General features: G+C 42.8%; 1 protein-coding gene across 1 annotated transcript in view; it reads right to left on the bottom strand.

The window, feature by feature from the left end:
* Positions 1-7,791, bottom strand: part of LOC309556052 (macrophage mannose receptor 1-like) — a 161,324-nt gene extending 153,533 nt beyond the window's left edge. Inside the window, exons 1-2 of the mRNA XM_082258344.1 lie at positions 7,577-7,791; positions 1,426-1,821 (exon numbers count right to left, since the gene is read on the bottom strand). Of these exons, the coding sequence (XP_082114470.1) occupies positions 1,426-1,821; positions 7,577-7,634 (454 nt within the window). The 5' untranslated portion in view covers positions 7,635-7,791. The remainder of the gene's footprint in view (positions 1-1,425; positions 1,822-7,576) is intronic.
* Positions 7,792-16,088: the final 8,297 nt, after the last annotated feature.

The following is a 16,088-nucleotide window of genomic DNA, read 5'->3' as shown; positions in this document are numbered from 1 at the left end:
TTTTATTGTTTTTTTTTTTATTTAACTAGTAATGGCGGCAATATGCAATTTTTTTTTGCGGGACTGTGACATTGAGGCGGACAGATAGGACCCCTAACTGACATTTTGACACTTTTGGGGGTACCAGTGACATTACTACAGTAATCAGTGCTATAAATATGCACTGTTACTGTAAAAATGACACTGGCCGGGAAGGGGTTAACTTTACTGGTGATCAAGTGTGTCCCCAGGGGCATGATTCTATGAATAAGCACAAGGTGTGAAACGCGTCTGCTGTCCAGTTTGTCTTGCAGTCTTGTCTGATGTTGTACCTATGATTTGAAGGAATAAACTCAAGTTTCCAAGTTCCTGGGTCTGGAAGTGCCACTTTCTTCTTCATTTGCATGATTCTAACTGTCAGGGGGCGTGGCTTGTGAGATCATCACAGAGACATGCGATCCTATATAGCAGGATCGCATAGCCTCTGTGATAATCTAAAGGAGAATGACAGACGGCTGTGTTTACATCAGCAGTCTGTCTTTCTCCCTCTGCTGCGGGAGATCGGAGCCACCGGTCACACGCGCTGGCTCCCCAGGGAACGAGCGGGGACGGGAGCGCTCCTCCGGCGTCGCGCACTTACCCCCCACAGGCGACTGAGCCCTACGTCGCTTTGCCCAGCAGCGGCAGAGTGCCGCAGTAAATGTATGGTGGGTGGGGCTGAAGTGGTTAAGGGGGCAAATCCTTCCGGTCTTAAAGTGGTTAAATGCTACACACCTGACATTGAAAATAATTTATCCTAATCTGTGTTTTCTTCAAGGTCTCATGCACACAGGCCATTTGCCCAGCTCTTCTAGATGCCTTTCCTACTGGCAGCTGTGTTTTGGAAGAAAAAACTTTTGATGCTTATAAGGGAGTAAAACACGTTTAGAAAAGTCAAGAACTTGGTCGTCAATTTATTTCACTGGCCATAATAATAGTTCATTCTGGCCGTTGAAATTAATTAATGCTCAAACGCTCAACGCGCCTAGAGTTAATGCACATTTAAACACATGTACATGCGTCATACGTTTTTTCTGCCAAAATGCTGCTGCTCCTGGATGTGCTGCCAGCGAGTTTTTTTCTGCCTCTAAACACCTATGCCTCTAAACTCCTATAAATTGCTTATGTGTGCATGGACACATAAGCTAACATGCAGGGGCATGAATCCAGAAAGTACCTGACATGGTCACTGAGAAGTTACTACTTGAAGTTAGTGCTGTGTAACTTCAAAGCTTTCGGTAGTACCATCAATCACATTCACACTTCCAAGGTAGTTTTGAATCTAACTGTGGGAAAACTATAGGAAATACTAAAGCTACAGCCAGACAACTAGCATTTTTAGAATGAGGTCAGCATTGACAACCTCCATATATCTCTCAGGACAGGTACTTTATTGGAATACCTTACCTTCATATGCCTTATTACACAAGTCATCGGGCGTTCCATAGATCTTCCACCGACTCCAGGTTCCCAATCCTTTGTAAAGAATTACTTTTTCTTTTGCATTGCCAAAGTTCAAATGAAGGCTGTCCCCTACGATCCCGAACAAAGTGTCATTTTTACACTCCCATTTCTGGAACTCACTAACTCCATCACATGAAAGCAAGCTAACCATGCTCATTTCTTTTTTAGCAGACACCCCCAAGCACTTAGACTCTTGCACGTTTATCAGCTGGTGTTTAGAGATCCAGCGGAATTTCTGTGCTTTATTGTCCTCTTTACAGGGAACCACCATAATAATGTTCTGCTTAGCTTGTAAACATTTCTTGTGGTCTTCATTGTAGATTAAAAATGTGTCTGATTCTGAAAAGAAAAAAGAATAATATCAGCTGCTAACCAAAAAGATTTTGACTACAAGGTTCCTATTACCAGAGATGTATAGTAACTAAGTAGAACTACTTCACTACTGTACTTAAGTACCGAAAGGCGGGATATCTGTACTTTCCTGGAGTAGAATTTTTTTCTCCTACTTCCACTTTTACTTCACTACATTTTTTCGATGATTTCAATACTTCTACTCCAATATTTCTTTTGTGCTGCATGGTTACTCGTTACTATTATAAAAATTACCACTGCCAGAACAGTAGATGGCAGGTTTCATGAAGCTCAAAACATGTGTATTATCAGCGCATACAAAAATAAATGCTACTGAATGCATAAATAAAAGCTGCATTTGAAATAATAAAAGACAATATGATGTTCAAACTTTTGACTTCTTTCTTTAATAACTACATAACACAGTACTTGTACTTTTACTTTCAGTACTTGTTTTTTTTTCAAAACTACTGGTACTTTTACTTTCAGTACTTGAGTAGCAAATTTCTTTTAAAAAACTACTTGCAATATTTAAGTACAAAAAATGTTGAATGCTTTATTACTTCTACTCAAGTCACTTTTTGATCGAGCACTTGTACTTTTACTCAAGTATGGGTTTCGAGTACTTTATACAACTCTGCCTATTACCATCCCGTATGAGTCAAAGAGTCCCGGGGTAACAAATTTTGATAAAGAAAAAATTAATTTAAAACCCAACCCTGGGTAACTGAAAAGAAAAGGTTTACCCAACTGATCCTCTGCTCCTCTTTGCTGCTAAACCAGTACCTGCAGTATCTTCTCCCCTATGCCCTAGCGATCTTGGATACTGATGTCATCAAGAGGAAATCAGGACGCATTGGACATATTGATGCCAAGGGACAGTCCACAGCTGAAGTGTGGGGGAGCTCCATTTACTGGGGAGGATCAGAAACGTAAAAGTGTTTCTCCTCTCTCCTGGACAAAACGAGCCCTTGTATTGCAAGCTCAAACTCAATGCAAGGGTTAATTTTACATTTTCCTAGAGTTGGGCTTTAAACCACATTAAGGGGACTACAATGGTTCTCTGTCAAGGTGAATCATTTTTGATGCAATCATAAGAAACATATACATAACAACAAGGATGCCTGACCATAAAAGTATACTGTTATCATAACTTTAACCACTCGAATGAAACCAAAAATCTCTGGTCTTTCTTCCAGGTTCGTGCACACGCTATGTGATTGGCCGGAGCTGCGATGACTTCACTCCAGCACATGCGCGCGGGAGCCCTTGGTTCCGGCACGAAGCTCTGAAGGTCTGGCAAGGTATGCCGGACCTTCAGAGTGCATGAACCGGTGACGTAACTGGCTGCATTTAGGGTGAATATCTCCTAAACGGAGGAGTAAAGGAGGTTGAATGAAAATGCATGCCACACTTTTCAGATATTTATTTGTAAAAAATTTGAGAACCATTTATTATTTTCCTTTCACTTCACAATTATGTGCCACTTTGTGTTGGTCTATGGCATAAAATCCCAATAAAATACATTTACGTTTTTGATTGTAACATGACAAAATGTGAAAAATTTCAAGGGGTATGAATACCTTTTCAAGGCACTGTAATACTGGATATGACTGCATGGTTTCAATGGAGCAAATTTTTGATTGATAATCAAAATGATAATAGACTGCAAGTTGTGATAAAGGGCTCAGTGTTAGTGAGAGATTTTAGTTTTAAATGGTTATCAGTCAATTTTGAAAGTTAAACTGTTAAAGATAAAAATTATAAATATATAAATTACATTTTATATGTTTAACAGCTTTGAAATAAGCAAACAATGGAGCCATAGGGCAGTAGTGTTTGACTCAAGACGTGTTCCAGTATGTCAATGCAACATTTTTCTGGGGCCACCACAGTTTGTTGGCTGATTTAGAGACCATTCACTTAACAAAGAGAAAGTTTGCAGAGCTTAATGAGCATGGGGAAGCTGTGTTCTCTTCAGTTATCTAATCATGTGCTAGCAAAAATCAATTTTTTGTTTATATTGCCCTTACACATGATTGGGTATTCAAAGTGAACACAGGCTCATCTTATTTGCAATTGCTATAATTTGCTTTGCTGAGTGAACACCCTCTTCCTATATAGCACATTAATCCCACTGTGTTCAGGGGCAGGTCAAAATATTCTATGGAACGACATAGGCTCTCATAAACACATGTTTTCAGACAACTGAAAGCTTAATAAATACAGCACTTGAAGTAAAGGGAAAACCACTACAACTTTTTAGGGATTATTCTTTTAATTATATACCATCTGCAAGACAGGACAAAAGTGACACATTGCTTTGGGACCACTTTTGCCAGTTGACTCACAAAGCAGATGTGATAATCTGGAGACTCTAAAACGTTTGAGACTTAATTTACATTCATGACCCACTGGTTGCATACCCTGACCATACGGTCACACAAGGGTTCCTAACCAGAGTGAAAGTATTTTCCTTACAGCCAGATTTCTACATGTTAAAGGCAACATGTCAGGATAAATATATGGAATTTGCCATTGCCATCATGGTTTTTAACCACTTCAATACAGGGCACGTTCACCCCCTTCCTGCCTAGGTCAATTTTCAACTTTCAGCACTGTCACACTTTTTCACACAAATAGAGCTTTGTTTTGGTGGTATTTAATCACCATTGGGTTTTTTCTTTTTTACTAAAGAAAAAAGATGGAGAATTTTGAAAAAAAAAAGTTTTTCTCCTTCACTGATGTGCGCTGATAAGGCAGCACTGATAGGCACTAATAGGCTGCACTGATGGGTACTGATGAGGTGGCACTGATGAGGAGGCACTAATATACCACACTGATGGGCACTGATAGGTAGCACTGATATGCGGCAATGATGAGCACTGATGGGCACTGATAGGTGGCACTGGTGGGTGGCACTGATGGGCACTGACTGGTAGCACTGATTGGCACTGACTGGCAGCATTGACAGGCACTGATGGGCAACACATATGAGCAGGCACTGACGGGCACTGACTGGCATCACTAATGGTTACTAATTGGGGTCATTGATGAGCATTGATTGGTGTCACTGATACGCACTGTTTGGTGTCACTGATGGGCACTGCTTTTGCTTTACTGTAATCAGGACACTGATGATCAGTGCCCTTATTACTTGTCCTGGACTCCCCTTTGGGGAGGAGCCGCTGATCAGCTCTCCTCGCCACATACTCTGACAGTGTGAGGCGAGGAGCACTGATAAACGGCACTTCCGCATTTACATGTGACCGACTGTGATTAGACAGAGCTGATCACATGAATAAAGAGCCATGTAATTGGCTCTTTACCAAGATCGGGGTCGCGCTGTTTCCTTGGGAGAGCAGCCGTTCTGGGGCACCGTCATTTGACGTTGTCCCAGAAAGAAAGCCGCACTGCTCCTCTGTCATTTGAAGGTGGGTGGGCGCCAAGTGGTTAAAGGTGGAAAATCTTGCCTATTCCTACCTAGTCACTGATCTGGAATAATTATGGAGCTATTGAAGTTGAATATCCTGACCTGCATTTTTGTCACATGTGAGACTTGCTAAGACCTTATTCATGTGGGCATTAGTTTGTATAAGAGCACAGTAAGGCCCCATCCACACCTCAGCGATTTTCAGCTTGTAAAACGTTTAGCTCTGAGGCTCCAAAACGCTAACAAGCAAAATTCCATTCATTACAATGGCCCCTGTTCACATATTAGCAGTCTGTCGCCTGAAGTAAAAATGCCTGTCGCTCAAAAAGTACTTGAGCTTCTTCTTGGGTGATTACAAGCATTTTTGGCCCCATAGACTTCAATAGAACTGACTTGAGCAGAAAAACACTTGTAAAACACTCAAATAACAGCTCTTCACCCCTAATTTCCCTTCCCTCTTCTCCCCCCAGTGCTTTTCTATTTGCTAAACAAAATGGCCTGAAACTGTAAACGCTTGTAATACACTTCTAAAACACTTTAAAAAGCTTGCAAAAAGCTGCAAAAAAAGCTTTTAAAAAGGCCAGAAAAATTCCTGGCTGGTACAGGGCCTGTGGGTGGCTGGCTGGCTCGCTGGTACAGTGCCTGTGGCTGGCTGGTACAGGGCCTGTGGATGTGGGTGGCTGGCTGGCACCGGGCTGCTGTGGGTGGGTGTATTGCTGTGATACACTCCTGCGAGACTAGTCCCAACTCCAGACGAGGCTGTCCAAGGTGAGGCAGGCGGCCTAAGAAGGCAGAATGATGTCACAAAAATATCGGCAATATCGGCCAGTTCCGGGGCCGATACCGATATATCGGGGGAAAGTGCATATTGGCCCCCGATATATCGTCTTCGCCGATAATTGGTCTATCTCTAGTTTATAGTGCAACAGGGTCCAAACTATGGACATTGACTGATTTACATATTCTTAACAAACAGTAAAATATCACTAAAACAAGCCTTTACTGAACTATTAAATTACGTATTCTGAAGTCATTTGTTCTCAAAGATCACAACAAAGCTTCTGAAAAATGTTTCAATTGACTTGTAACAGCTTAGAAATATTTGCTGGTTGTTTGCAGTAGATGGGTGGCATTCCGCCAAGATATACTCTCTTAAAAAAAAAACCTTTGATTTGAATGCACTTGTTGTGAAATTAAAAAATAAATTTAAAATTTTGAAAATTAATTGTTTTACCGTTTAATAGGGGCTTTGCCTTTTACTGCTTGTTTGGTAAAAGTGAATACCTTAGTGGGCATGATCCGCACACAGGTTCTTTTTAAGCATAGATTTTATTGGTAGGACTGACTGTCGCTTTTAATAACCTGATATCAGACTTCAGTATGCTTGTTAAAAGTGGGCAGAAGTCAGGTAGCAGCTTGTTTAAAGTGACAATCAGCACATTCAATTTTACAATTTTACATCCACCTTCTGGAAAAGTTTACATAAATTTTTTTTTAAAAAAACTTGCAAATACTGTGTAAAAGCTGGCTGTACCCATTGGTATTTTTTATATACTGAAGCCAATATATACACAACCCATCAATCAAGTATGTCTAAGGACCACGGAAGCTTGCAACCTTGAGTCCCGGTTCACACATATGTGATGCGGGAACATTGCGAATCCACTGCGGGTTCCAGCATCACATTCAAATCGCAGGCAGTTCACACTGCCATATGCAAATCGCTGGGGGTGTCAATACAAAGTTGACGCTCCCCAGATCAGTTTGCATACTGATCAGTTCAGACATGAATCTAGTCGCATAGGTATGAACACCCATAAGATCCGATTCTGGTGCGGACCCAAAAGAGGGTCCTGTGCAAGTTGTGTCCGAATGCGATGCAAATTCAGCCATACAATCTGTAAGGCTGTATTTGCATCGCACAGACATCGCACGGGATTTGCAGAGCAGTGCGCTCCGAGTCACATGCAACGTCTGTGATCGCAGATATGTGAATCGGCACTTAAACTAGAAATGGAAGCTCCAGGATTTCCATCCTCTGTAGATCTTTGGCCAAGCTGATGTTAGGAGTCACTAGAGGAGACTTATGTAATAGGGTACAGCATCTATATCAACATCAACAAAATATAGGCAATTTAATAATAATAATTTAAGCTGATGTTATATTACATTAGATACTGAGATTTTAGAATTTAAAAGAAACAAACATTATATAATGAACATAACACTGTTTATTTGCCCATTCATTTGCTTGTGCCGGTTGTCAATACAAAAAATTCATGGAAACATACAAACTCACTAATGACTTACCCAACTGAAGTGTCGGCTGGATCGCATGCAGAAGTATAAGTAGAATGGAAGCAATCATTGTAGATATTGCATTATTCTTCCCAGGTTTTAGGAAAACAGTGCTGAGTTAAATACTGCGGCTATGGAAGTCCTGGAGAAACTTGCTGGAGCCTCAGTGCAGTCCTTCACTTTGGAAAGACTGCAGGACACAGAGAACGCCGGGCTTTCTAAATGATAAAGGAATATCCTGTCACATGGAACATTAAAGCAAACAGGAACTCCCATTCCTAATTTTGCTTCCATAAGCCAAATGCTATTATCCGCTGTTACTGGCTTTTTGGATGAGCTTGCAATTCTGATGACGCTGCACGCTGGTTCCTATTGGCTGTGTAATTTCTTGGAAAATGTTTCGAAAATGGGTAAAAAATCAGGTTGTTGCCAATTGTTCCTTCAATAAAGGTCTCAAAATTGGCTGATTGGACAAAACTTAGGTCTCTTTTTCTTTTCTGATTAATTTATCTAAAAAAACAAGATATCCTGGGAGGAAATTAAAAAAAACAAAATTTTTTTTAAAAAAATTGATGATGGAAACAGTAAAATTGCCATGCAAAAATCCACATATCATTAATACAAATAGAGAACTACTAGTGCGGCGTACATTTAAAGTGATACTAAAGGACATTTTTTTTCATCAAAAACGCACATGCAGAAACGCATTCTGAATGTAGAAATTGTGGTGTTAGCCAGCCTTTAAAGAAATGTTAAAGACCTATATATATATATATATACAGTGGGTACGGAAAGTATTCAGACCCCCTTTAATTTTTCACTCTTTGTTATATTGCAGCCATTTGCTAAAATCATTTAAGTTCATTCTTCTTCCTCATGAATGTACACATAGCACCCCATACTGACAGAAAAACACAGAATTGTTGACATTGTTGCAGATTTATTAAAAAAGAAAAACTGAAATATCACATGGTCCTAAGTATTCAGACCCTTTGCTCAGTATGTAGTAGAAGCCCCCTTTTGATCTAATACAGCCAGGAGTCTTTTTGGGAAAGATGCAACAACTCTTTCACACCTGGATTTGGGGATCCTCTGCCATTCCTCCTTGCAGATCCTCTCCAGTTCTGTCAGGTTGGATGGTAAACGTTGGTGGACAGCCATTTTTAGGTCTCTCCAGAGATGCTCAATTGGGTTTAAGTCAGGGCAATGGCTGGGCCATTCAAGAACAGTCACGGAGTTGTTGTGAAGCCACTCCTTCGTTATTTTAGCTGTGTGCTTAGGATCATTGTCTTGTTGGAAGGTAAACCTTCGGCCCAGTCTGAGGTCCAGAGCACTCTGGAGAAGGTTTTTGTCCAGGATATCCCTGTACTTGGCCGCATTCATCTTTCCCTCGATTGCAACCAGTCGTCCTGTCCCTGCAGCTGAAAAACACCCCCACAGCATGATGCTGCCACCACCATGCTTCACTGTTGGGACTGTATTGGACAGGTGATGAGCAGTGCCTGGTTTTCTCCACACATACCGCTTAGAATTAAGGCCAAAAAGTTCTATTTTGGTCTCATCAGACCAGAGAATCTTATTTCTCACCATCTTGGAGTCCTTCAGGTGTTTTTTTAGCAAACTCCATGCGGGCTTTCATGTGTCTTACACTGAGGAGAGGCTTCCGTCGTGCCACTCTGCCATAAAGCCCCGACTGGTGGAGGGCTGCAGTGATGGTTGACTTTCTACAACTTTCTCCCATCTCCTGACTGCATCTCTGGAGCTCAGCCACAGTGATCTTTGGATTCTTCTTTACCTCTCTCACCAAGGCTCTTCTCCCCCGATAGCTCAGTTTGGCCGGACGGCCAGCTCTAGGAAGGGTTCTGGTCGTCCCAAACGTCTTCCATTTGAGGATTATGGAGGCCACTGTGCTCTTAGGAACCTTAAGTGCAGCAGAAATCTTTTTGTAACCTTGGCCAGATCTGTGCCTTGCCACAATTCGGTCTCTGAGCTCTTCAGGCAGTTCCTTTGACCTCGTGATTCTCATTTGCTCTGACATGCATTGTGATCTGGAAGGTCTTATATAGACAGGTGTGTGGCTTTCCTAATCAAGTCCAATCAGTATAATCAAACACAGCTGGACTCAAATGAAGGTGTAGAACCATCTCAAGGATGATCAGAAGAAATGGAAAGCACCTGAGTTAAATATATGAGTGTCACAGCAAAGGGTCTGAATACTTAGGACCATGTGATATTTCAGTTTTTCTTTTTTAATAAATCTGCAACAATGTCAAAAATTCTGTGTTTTTCTGTCAGTATGGGGTGCTATGTGTACATTCATGAGGAAGAAGAATGAACTTAAATGATTTTAGCAAATGGCTGCAATATAACAAAGAGTGAAAAATTTAAGGGGGTCTGAATACTTTCCGTACCCACTGTATATATTTCTTATAACATACATGTTATACTACCTTCTGTGTGCAATGGTTTTACACAGAGCAGCCGCAATCCTTCTCTTCACGGGTCCCCCCTGCTGAGTGCCCCCATAGCAAGCCGCTTGCTATGGGGGCATTTGTGTGTGCTCACTCACAAGCCCCACCCTCTGCTCCCTCCTAACAGGCTGTGATTGAAAGCAGGGGGAGCCAGTTGATAACGAGAGATAGGGCTGGGAGAGCAACTGCTCTGGTGAACATCACTGGATCAAGATCAGGCTCAGGTAAGTATTAGGGAGAGCCGCACACAGAAGGTTTTTAATCTTGATGCATAGAATGCACAAAGGTAAAAAACATTCAGCCTCTAGAACCATTTTTAAACTAAATTCCTGGCAGGTATAAAAGGCATATTAATAAAGCTCTGTATTTAATAATAAACATGTGTCAAACCCAAGGCCCACGGGCCGAATCAGGCACTCCAAGCCATTTCATTCAGCCCTCCCACCTCTCCTGCAGCTGCGGCACCCTCCTCATCTCCACCCCACTTTGTCTAAGCAATCAGCAGCAGTGAGAAGGAGAGAACTCCTCCCAAAGATCCTGCGCTTCTCAGTCCAAGCTACGGAGAAGTTTGTCTCTGCCACCCCCCTGTCTAAACAGTCAGCAGCAGAAAGGAGGTCAGAACTCCTCCTACAGATCCTGCACCTCTGTGCAGCCGCAGCACCCTCTTGTCTCCACCTTCCCTGGTCTCAGCATTCAGCAGACCCTGGCAGCTGACTCCAGCCCTCCTCTGGTCCTTCTCCAAACCTGCACTGTATGTAAAAGAGGGTGGGGGACTTTTGACTTCTGATGTAAGAGGTTGTGCTAGACTTACAGATACAACTGGTCCTTTGAGCAAGACCATAATGCTGATGCAGCCCGAGATAAAATTGAGTTTGACACCTCTGCAATAATACATTTTTACATTTATTGGCTTAAATGCAGAGCTTAGAATGGGAGAGGGAAAAGCATCACAAGGAGCCAATCAGTTGTGCTGGAGTGCCAGAGTGACAGAGAAATGAGCTCAACTTGCTACTTCGTTTTTCACTGTCCAATTACAGACTGGGAGAGGGGAGGAGACTTAAAACTGAACTCTGGGGAAATCTGAAAACTACCCTTGTAGAGGAACTTCTCCTACATTGCAAGGATTTAAATGCCTGTATTTGGCTAAGGTATCATTATTATTATTATTAATATTATTATTATACAGGATTTATATAGCGCCAACAGTTTGCGCAGTGCTTTGCAACATGAGGGAAGACAATACAGTTACAATACAATTCAATACAGGAGGAATTGGAGGGCCCTGCTCGTTAGAGCTTACAATCTAGAAGGGAGGGTCAAGTGAAACAAAAGGCAATAACTGTGGGGGATGAGCTGATGGAGAAAATGGAAGTACAGTTGTTAGGTGTGGGTAGGATAGGTTTCTCTGAAGAGGAGGGTTTCCAGTGATCGTCTAAAAGCTAATAGAGTAAGAGATAATCGGACAGATTGGGGTAAGGAGTTTCAAAGGATTGGAGAGGCTCTGGAAAAGTCCTAGAGGTGAGCATGGGAGGAGGTGATGATGGAGCTAGAGAGCAGGAGGTTTTAAGAGGAATGAAGAGAGCAATTAGGTTGGTATTTTGAGACTAGGCTAGTGATGTAGCTGGGGGCAAAACTTCTGGATGGCTTTGTAAGATGTTAGTATTTTGAATTTAATTTGTTGGGTGAGTGGAAGCCAGTGGAGGGATTGACAGAGGAGTAGCGGACACTGAGCTATTGGTAAGGTGGATGAGTCTGGCAGCAGCATGCATTATGGATTGAAGGGAGGGGGGGGGTAGCCTATGTAGAGGTAAGCCATTGAGAAGGGAATTGCAGTATCATTAAAAAGCTGTTTTACTTGTGCTAACCTTGCTTACCTTGTAGCCAGCCCTCTCCTCTTCCCTCGGACACTCAGCCTTGCAGTCAAGCCCTAAGAATCCTCACAATGCAGGACTGCTGATCCTGGATTGTATGTAATGAGGTGCCTGGGGCAGAAAGGTCACCAAAGAGAAGCAGACTTGGGAGATGAGTCACATGGAGAGGAGGAGCCTGTGGGAAAGGGGGATATGGCAAGTAAAACAGCTTTTAATGGTACCCTAGACCCAGATAGAGGAATCTCTCATGGAGTAGTATACTACAAAAATATTTATTAGAAGATTTAAAATGCACTTACACTTAAAAAGTAAAATCAGGCATCTCGTAGTGTTTACATGAAGACCAAGACCCAGAAGTTCCACTCAACGTGTTTCGTCAGCTGCGGTGACCCCTGATAATGTCAGAAGCTGATGAAACGCTTTGAGTGGAACTTCTGTGACATGTTACGACCTGTACTTGGAGAGCAAGTGGAGTCGATAGCGGCAGTTTCAGTTGCCATTTACAATCTTTTAATAAATACCGTATTTTTGTAATATACTACACCATGAGAGATTGCTCTATCTTTATCCCTGGCGAGGGCACGGTTATACATACAAAGACCAAAATATGTTCAGGACACCATTGGGGGATCTGAGATCATGTGGATTTAGACTGAGATTTATAACAAAGGGATTTTTGACCTTCTTTGAAAAAAGGGGTCATACCTTTCTGGTGAGTGTCGTGTGAGTCTGTGGCATGAGGACAACATTTCTTTCTTTGTTGGCACATTTTTTTCTTCACTAATGGGCTGATTTTAAAAAAAGAGCACAACATTTACGGACTTTAATTTTTTTTTTTTTTGAGAACATGTCCATTTTTATTTTTATTTTCAAAAAATCAGAACTGTACCAAAATCACTAAACATTTTGCAGAAATGTACACTGCTCAAAAAAATGGAAGGTTCACTTTGAAAACACATTAGATCTCGAAGGAGAAAAAATATCATGCTGGATATCTATACTGATAAGAACTGGGCGATGTGTTAGGAACGAAAGGATGACACAATGATGGAAATTAAAATTATCAACCTACAGAGGGCTGAACCCCAAAAATCAAAGTTAAAAAATGATGCAGCAGGCTAGTCCATTTTGCTGAAATTTAATTGCAGCAACTCAAATGGTAGTTTGTATGGCCACCACGTCTTGTATGCATGCCTGACAACTTTGAGGCATGCTCCTAATGAGATGATGGATGGTGTCCTGGGGTATTTCCTCCCAGATCTGGACCAGGGCATCACTGAGCTCGTGAACAAACTGAGGTGTAACCTGGCCGCGTCATATGGACTGAAAAATAATGTCCCAGAGGTGTTCTATTGGATTTAGGTCAGGCAAGCTTGGGGGTCATTCAATGGGATCAATTCCTGCATCCTCCAGGAACTGGCTGGATATTCTCGCCACATAAGGCTGGGCATTATCTTGCACCAGGAAGAACCAAGGACCCGCTGCTCCTGGCAATGGGTCCAAGCAGTTCATCCTGATACCTAATGGCAGTCAGGGTGCCATTGTCTAGTCTGTAGTGGTCTGTGCATCCCTTCATGGATATGCCTCCAGAGATCATCACTGACCCACCACCAAACCGGTCAGGGTGAATGATGTTATAGGCAGCATAATGTTCTCGATGGCTTCTCTGGACCCTTTCACGTCTGTCACATGTGCTCAAAGTAAACCTGCTCTCATCTGTGAAAATCACAGGGCGCCAGTGGTGGACCTGCCAATTCTGGTGTTCAATGGCAATCAAGTTCCACAGAGCTGGGCAGTGAGTACAGGGCCAACGAAAGGACATCAGGCCCTCAGGCCACTCTCATGAAGTCTGTTTCTAAATTGATTTGTTAGAGACATTCACACCAGTGGTCTGCTGGAGGTCATTTCACAGGGCTCTGGCAGTGCTCATCCTGTTCCTCCTTGCACAAAGGAGCAGATAATGGTCTGATGGGTTAATGACCTTCTACGGCCCTGTCCAGCTCTCCTAGAGTAACTGCCTGTCTCCTAGAATCTCCTCCATGCTCTTGAGACTAGGAGTGCTGGGAGACACAGCAAACCCTTTGGCAATGGCACCTTTTGATGTACCATTCTGGAGGAGTTGGGCTGCCTGTGCAACCTCTATTGGATCCAGGTACTGCCTCGTGCTACCAGTACCAACACTGACTCTAGCCAAATGCAAAATTAGTGAAAAACAGTCAGAAAAGATGAGTAGTGAAAACAATGTCAGTGGCCTCCACCTGTAAAACCATTCCTGTTGGCAGGCGGGATTGAATGAGAGCTGATTTTCCTCCCAGCAATCGGCCAGGAAACTGTGGGGTAGGGAGAGGAGAGGAAAAGGAGAGCTGTCTGGATCACACAGAGAGGAGAACTCCTCTGTGACACAGCTTGGATCTGAAACGCTGGCCACTGTCATAGTCCCACCTCCTGGACCGGCTCTTATGGTACACAGTACACTGGTCCAATGCCAGGAAATTGAAGCAGTGAGCTGTCTATCATAGGAGCAGGTCCAGTAGGTGGGCACTGATGAGACTTTGTTGATAGGCACTAATGAAGCTGCACTGATGGGCACGAATAGGCTGCAATGATGGTTACTGATGAAGCTGCACTGATATGCACTGATAGGCTGCATAGATGAGCACTGATGGGCACTGATGAGGCTGAACTGATGGGCACTGATGAGGCGGCACTGATGGGCACTGATGAGGCGGCACTAATAGGCACTGATGGGGCGGCACTCATGGGCACTGATAAGCTGAACTGATGAGGCTGCACTGATATGTTGCACTGATGGGCACTGATATGCTGCACTGATGGACACTGATAGGCTGCATTGATGGGCACTGATGAGGCTGCACTGATGGGCACTAATAAAGTTGTTGTTGTTGTTAATATTTATTTTTGTAACTTAATTCTGCATAAAACATTTAACAGCGTAACTTCATGAGATAATTTACAAGGAAGTGTTTTGGGGGGATTATGGGGTGGGACAGGGTAGGGCAACTCGTAGCGAGTAACTCCTAAGGCCTGGCTAGTGTGCATGGACATTTAGAAGCATCTTTTTAGAAGACAAAGTCCATTTAATGACCTCACCCAGGTCTACCACTTTTTCCACTGGTAACCTGCATTGTGCCAATACTGAATCAATCTCAATAACTAAGAACCACATTATTGGATAGGGTCCCTCCTTCTTATCTTGTGCCAATGGTACCCCAAAACTTCCCAAAGATACACTTAAAATTTTCTTACTCTATTGCAGCAGAAAAAAAATCATCAAGGTAGTGTAAGATTCCAGCTCCCTCCCACAATACACCTGCCGACTGACCCACTCCAAATAATGCTAGTAGGGCAAGAATCAGAACAGTCTATCAGCAGTCACCTGTCAACATAGAACTGACCCTCAAAACAACACCCTAGTGAGTACTGAAAATCCGGATAGACAATAAAAAGGCTGACTCAATGTCTGCTTTTGCCATCAAGCCCCTGGGCTGCACTTTCTGTACTAATGACACAGCTTCATCAAAGATTCAGGATTCATAGACCACCCTGCTTAGCTCTTAATGCTGTTAATCCCATAGTTAACCAAATTCCCCTTCAGGTATGACACAAGATGATTTATTGAATTACATTTACCATCTTCTTTTTTGCGGGCAAAATCTGGTAGGGAAATCCAGAGGTGAGGTATGGGAAGAGACCAAAATGACCCTCTCATCCTGCCCAGTTCCACCTCCCTTCTTAACTTGCCTAAAACCACTTGAGAGTGCTGCTGGGCAAACTCTAGATTCTTTGTGCCCACCCCCTGCTGTTCAAAGCACTGGGATTCCTAAACCTCACTGAAAACCAATCCTGTAAAAGCACCACCACCTCTCTGCCTGGATTATCATTTCACCATGGCTGCATCCTGCTTAGCTTCACTGGCATCCTCCTTTATTCCAGCTAGTAGATTTTCCTTTGCTGTGTTGGCAAATCCCTGTTTAACCCTCTTTTAGGGGGGGGGGGGGTGTATGACAAATGGCCCTCCTAAAACAGGATACTGTGCTAAGCCTGTAGGCAAATAATAAACCAGAACCCTCGCCAAGTGGAAAAATGGGTTTGATAATAAAGTTGGCAGTGCCTCCACCCAGGACAGGGCCTCTGGGAAAAGAGGGGATACCCTTCCTGGGA

Source organism: Pelophylax lessonae (assembly GCF_965119305.1).
Source record: "Pelophylax lessonae genome assembly, chromosome: 5".
NCBI classification, from domain to species: domain Eukaryota; kingdom Metazoa; phylum Chordata; class Amphibia; order Anura; family Ranidae; genus Pelophylax; species Pelophylax lessonae.
The sequence above is the reverse complement of the archived record's forward strand: the minus strand, read 5'-3'. Positions and strand labels throughout refer to the sequence as shown.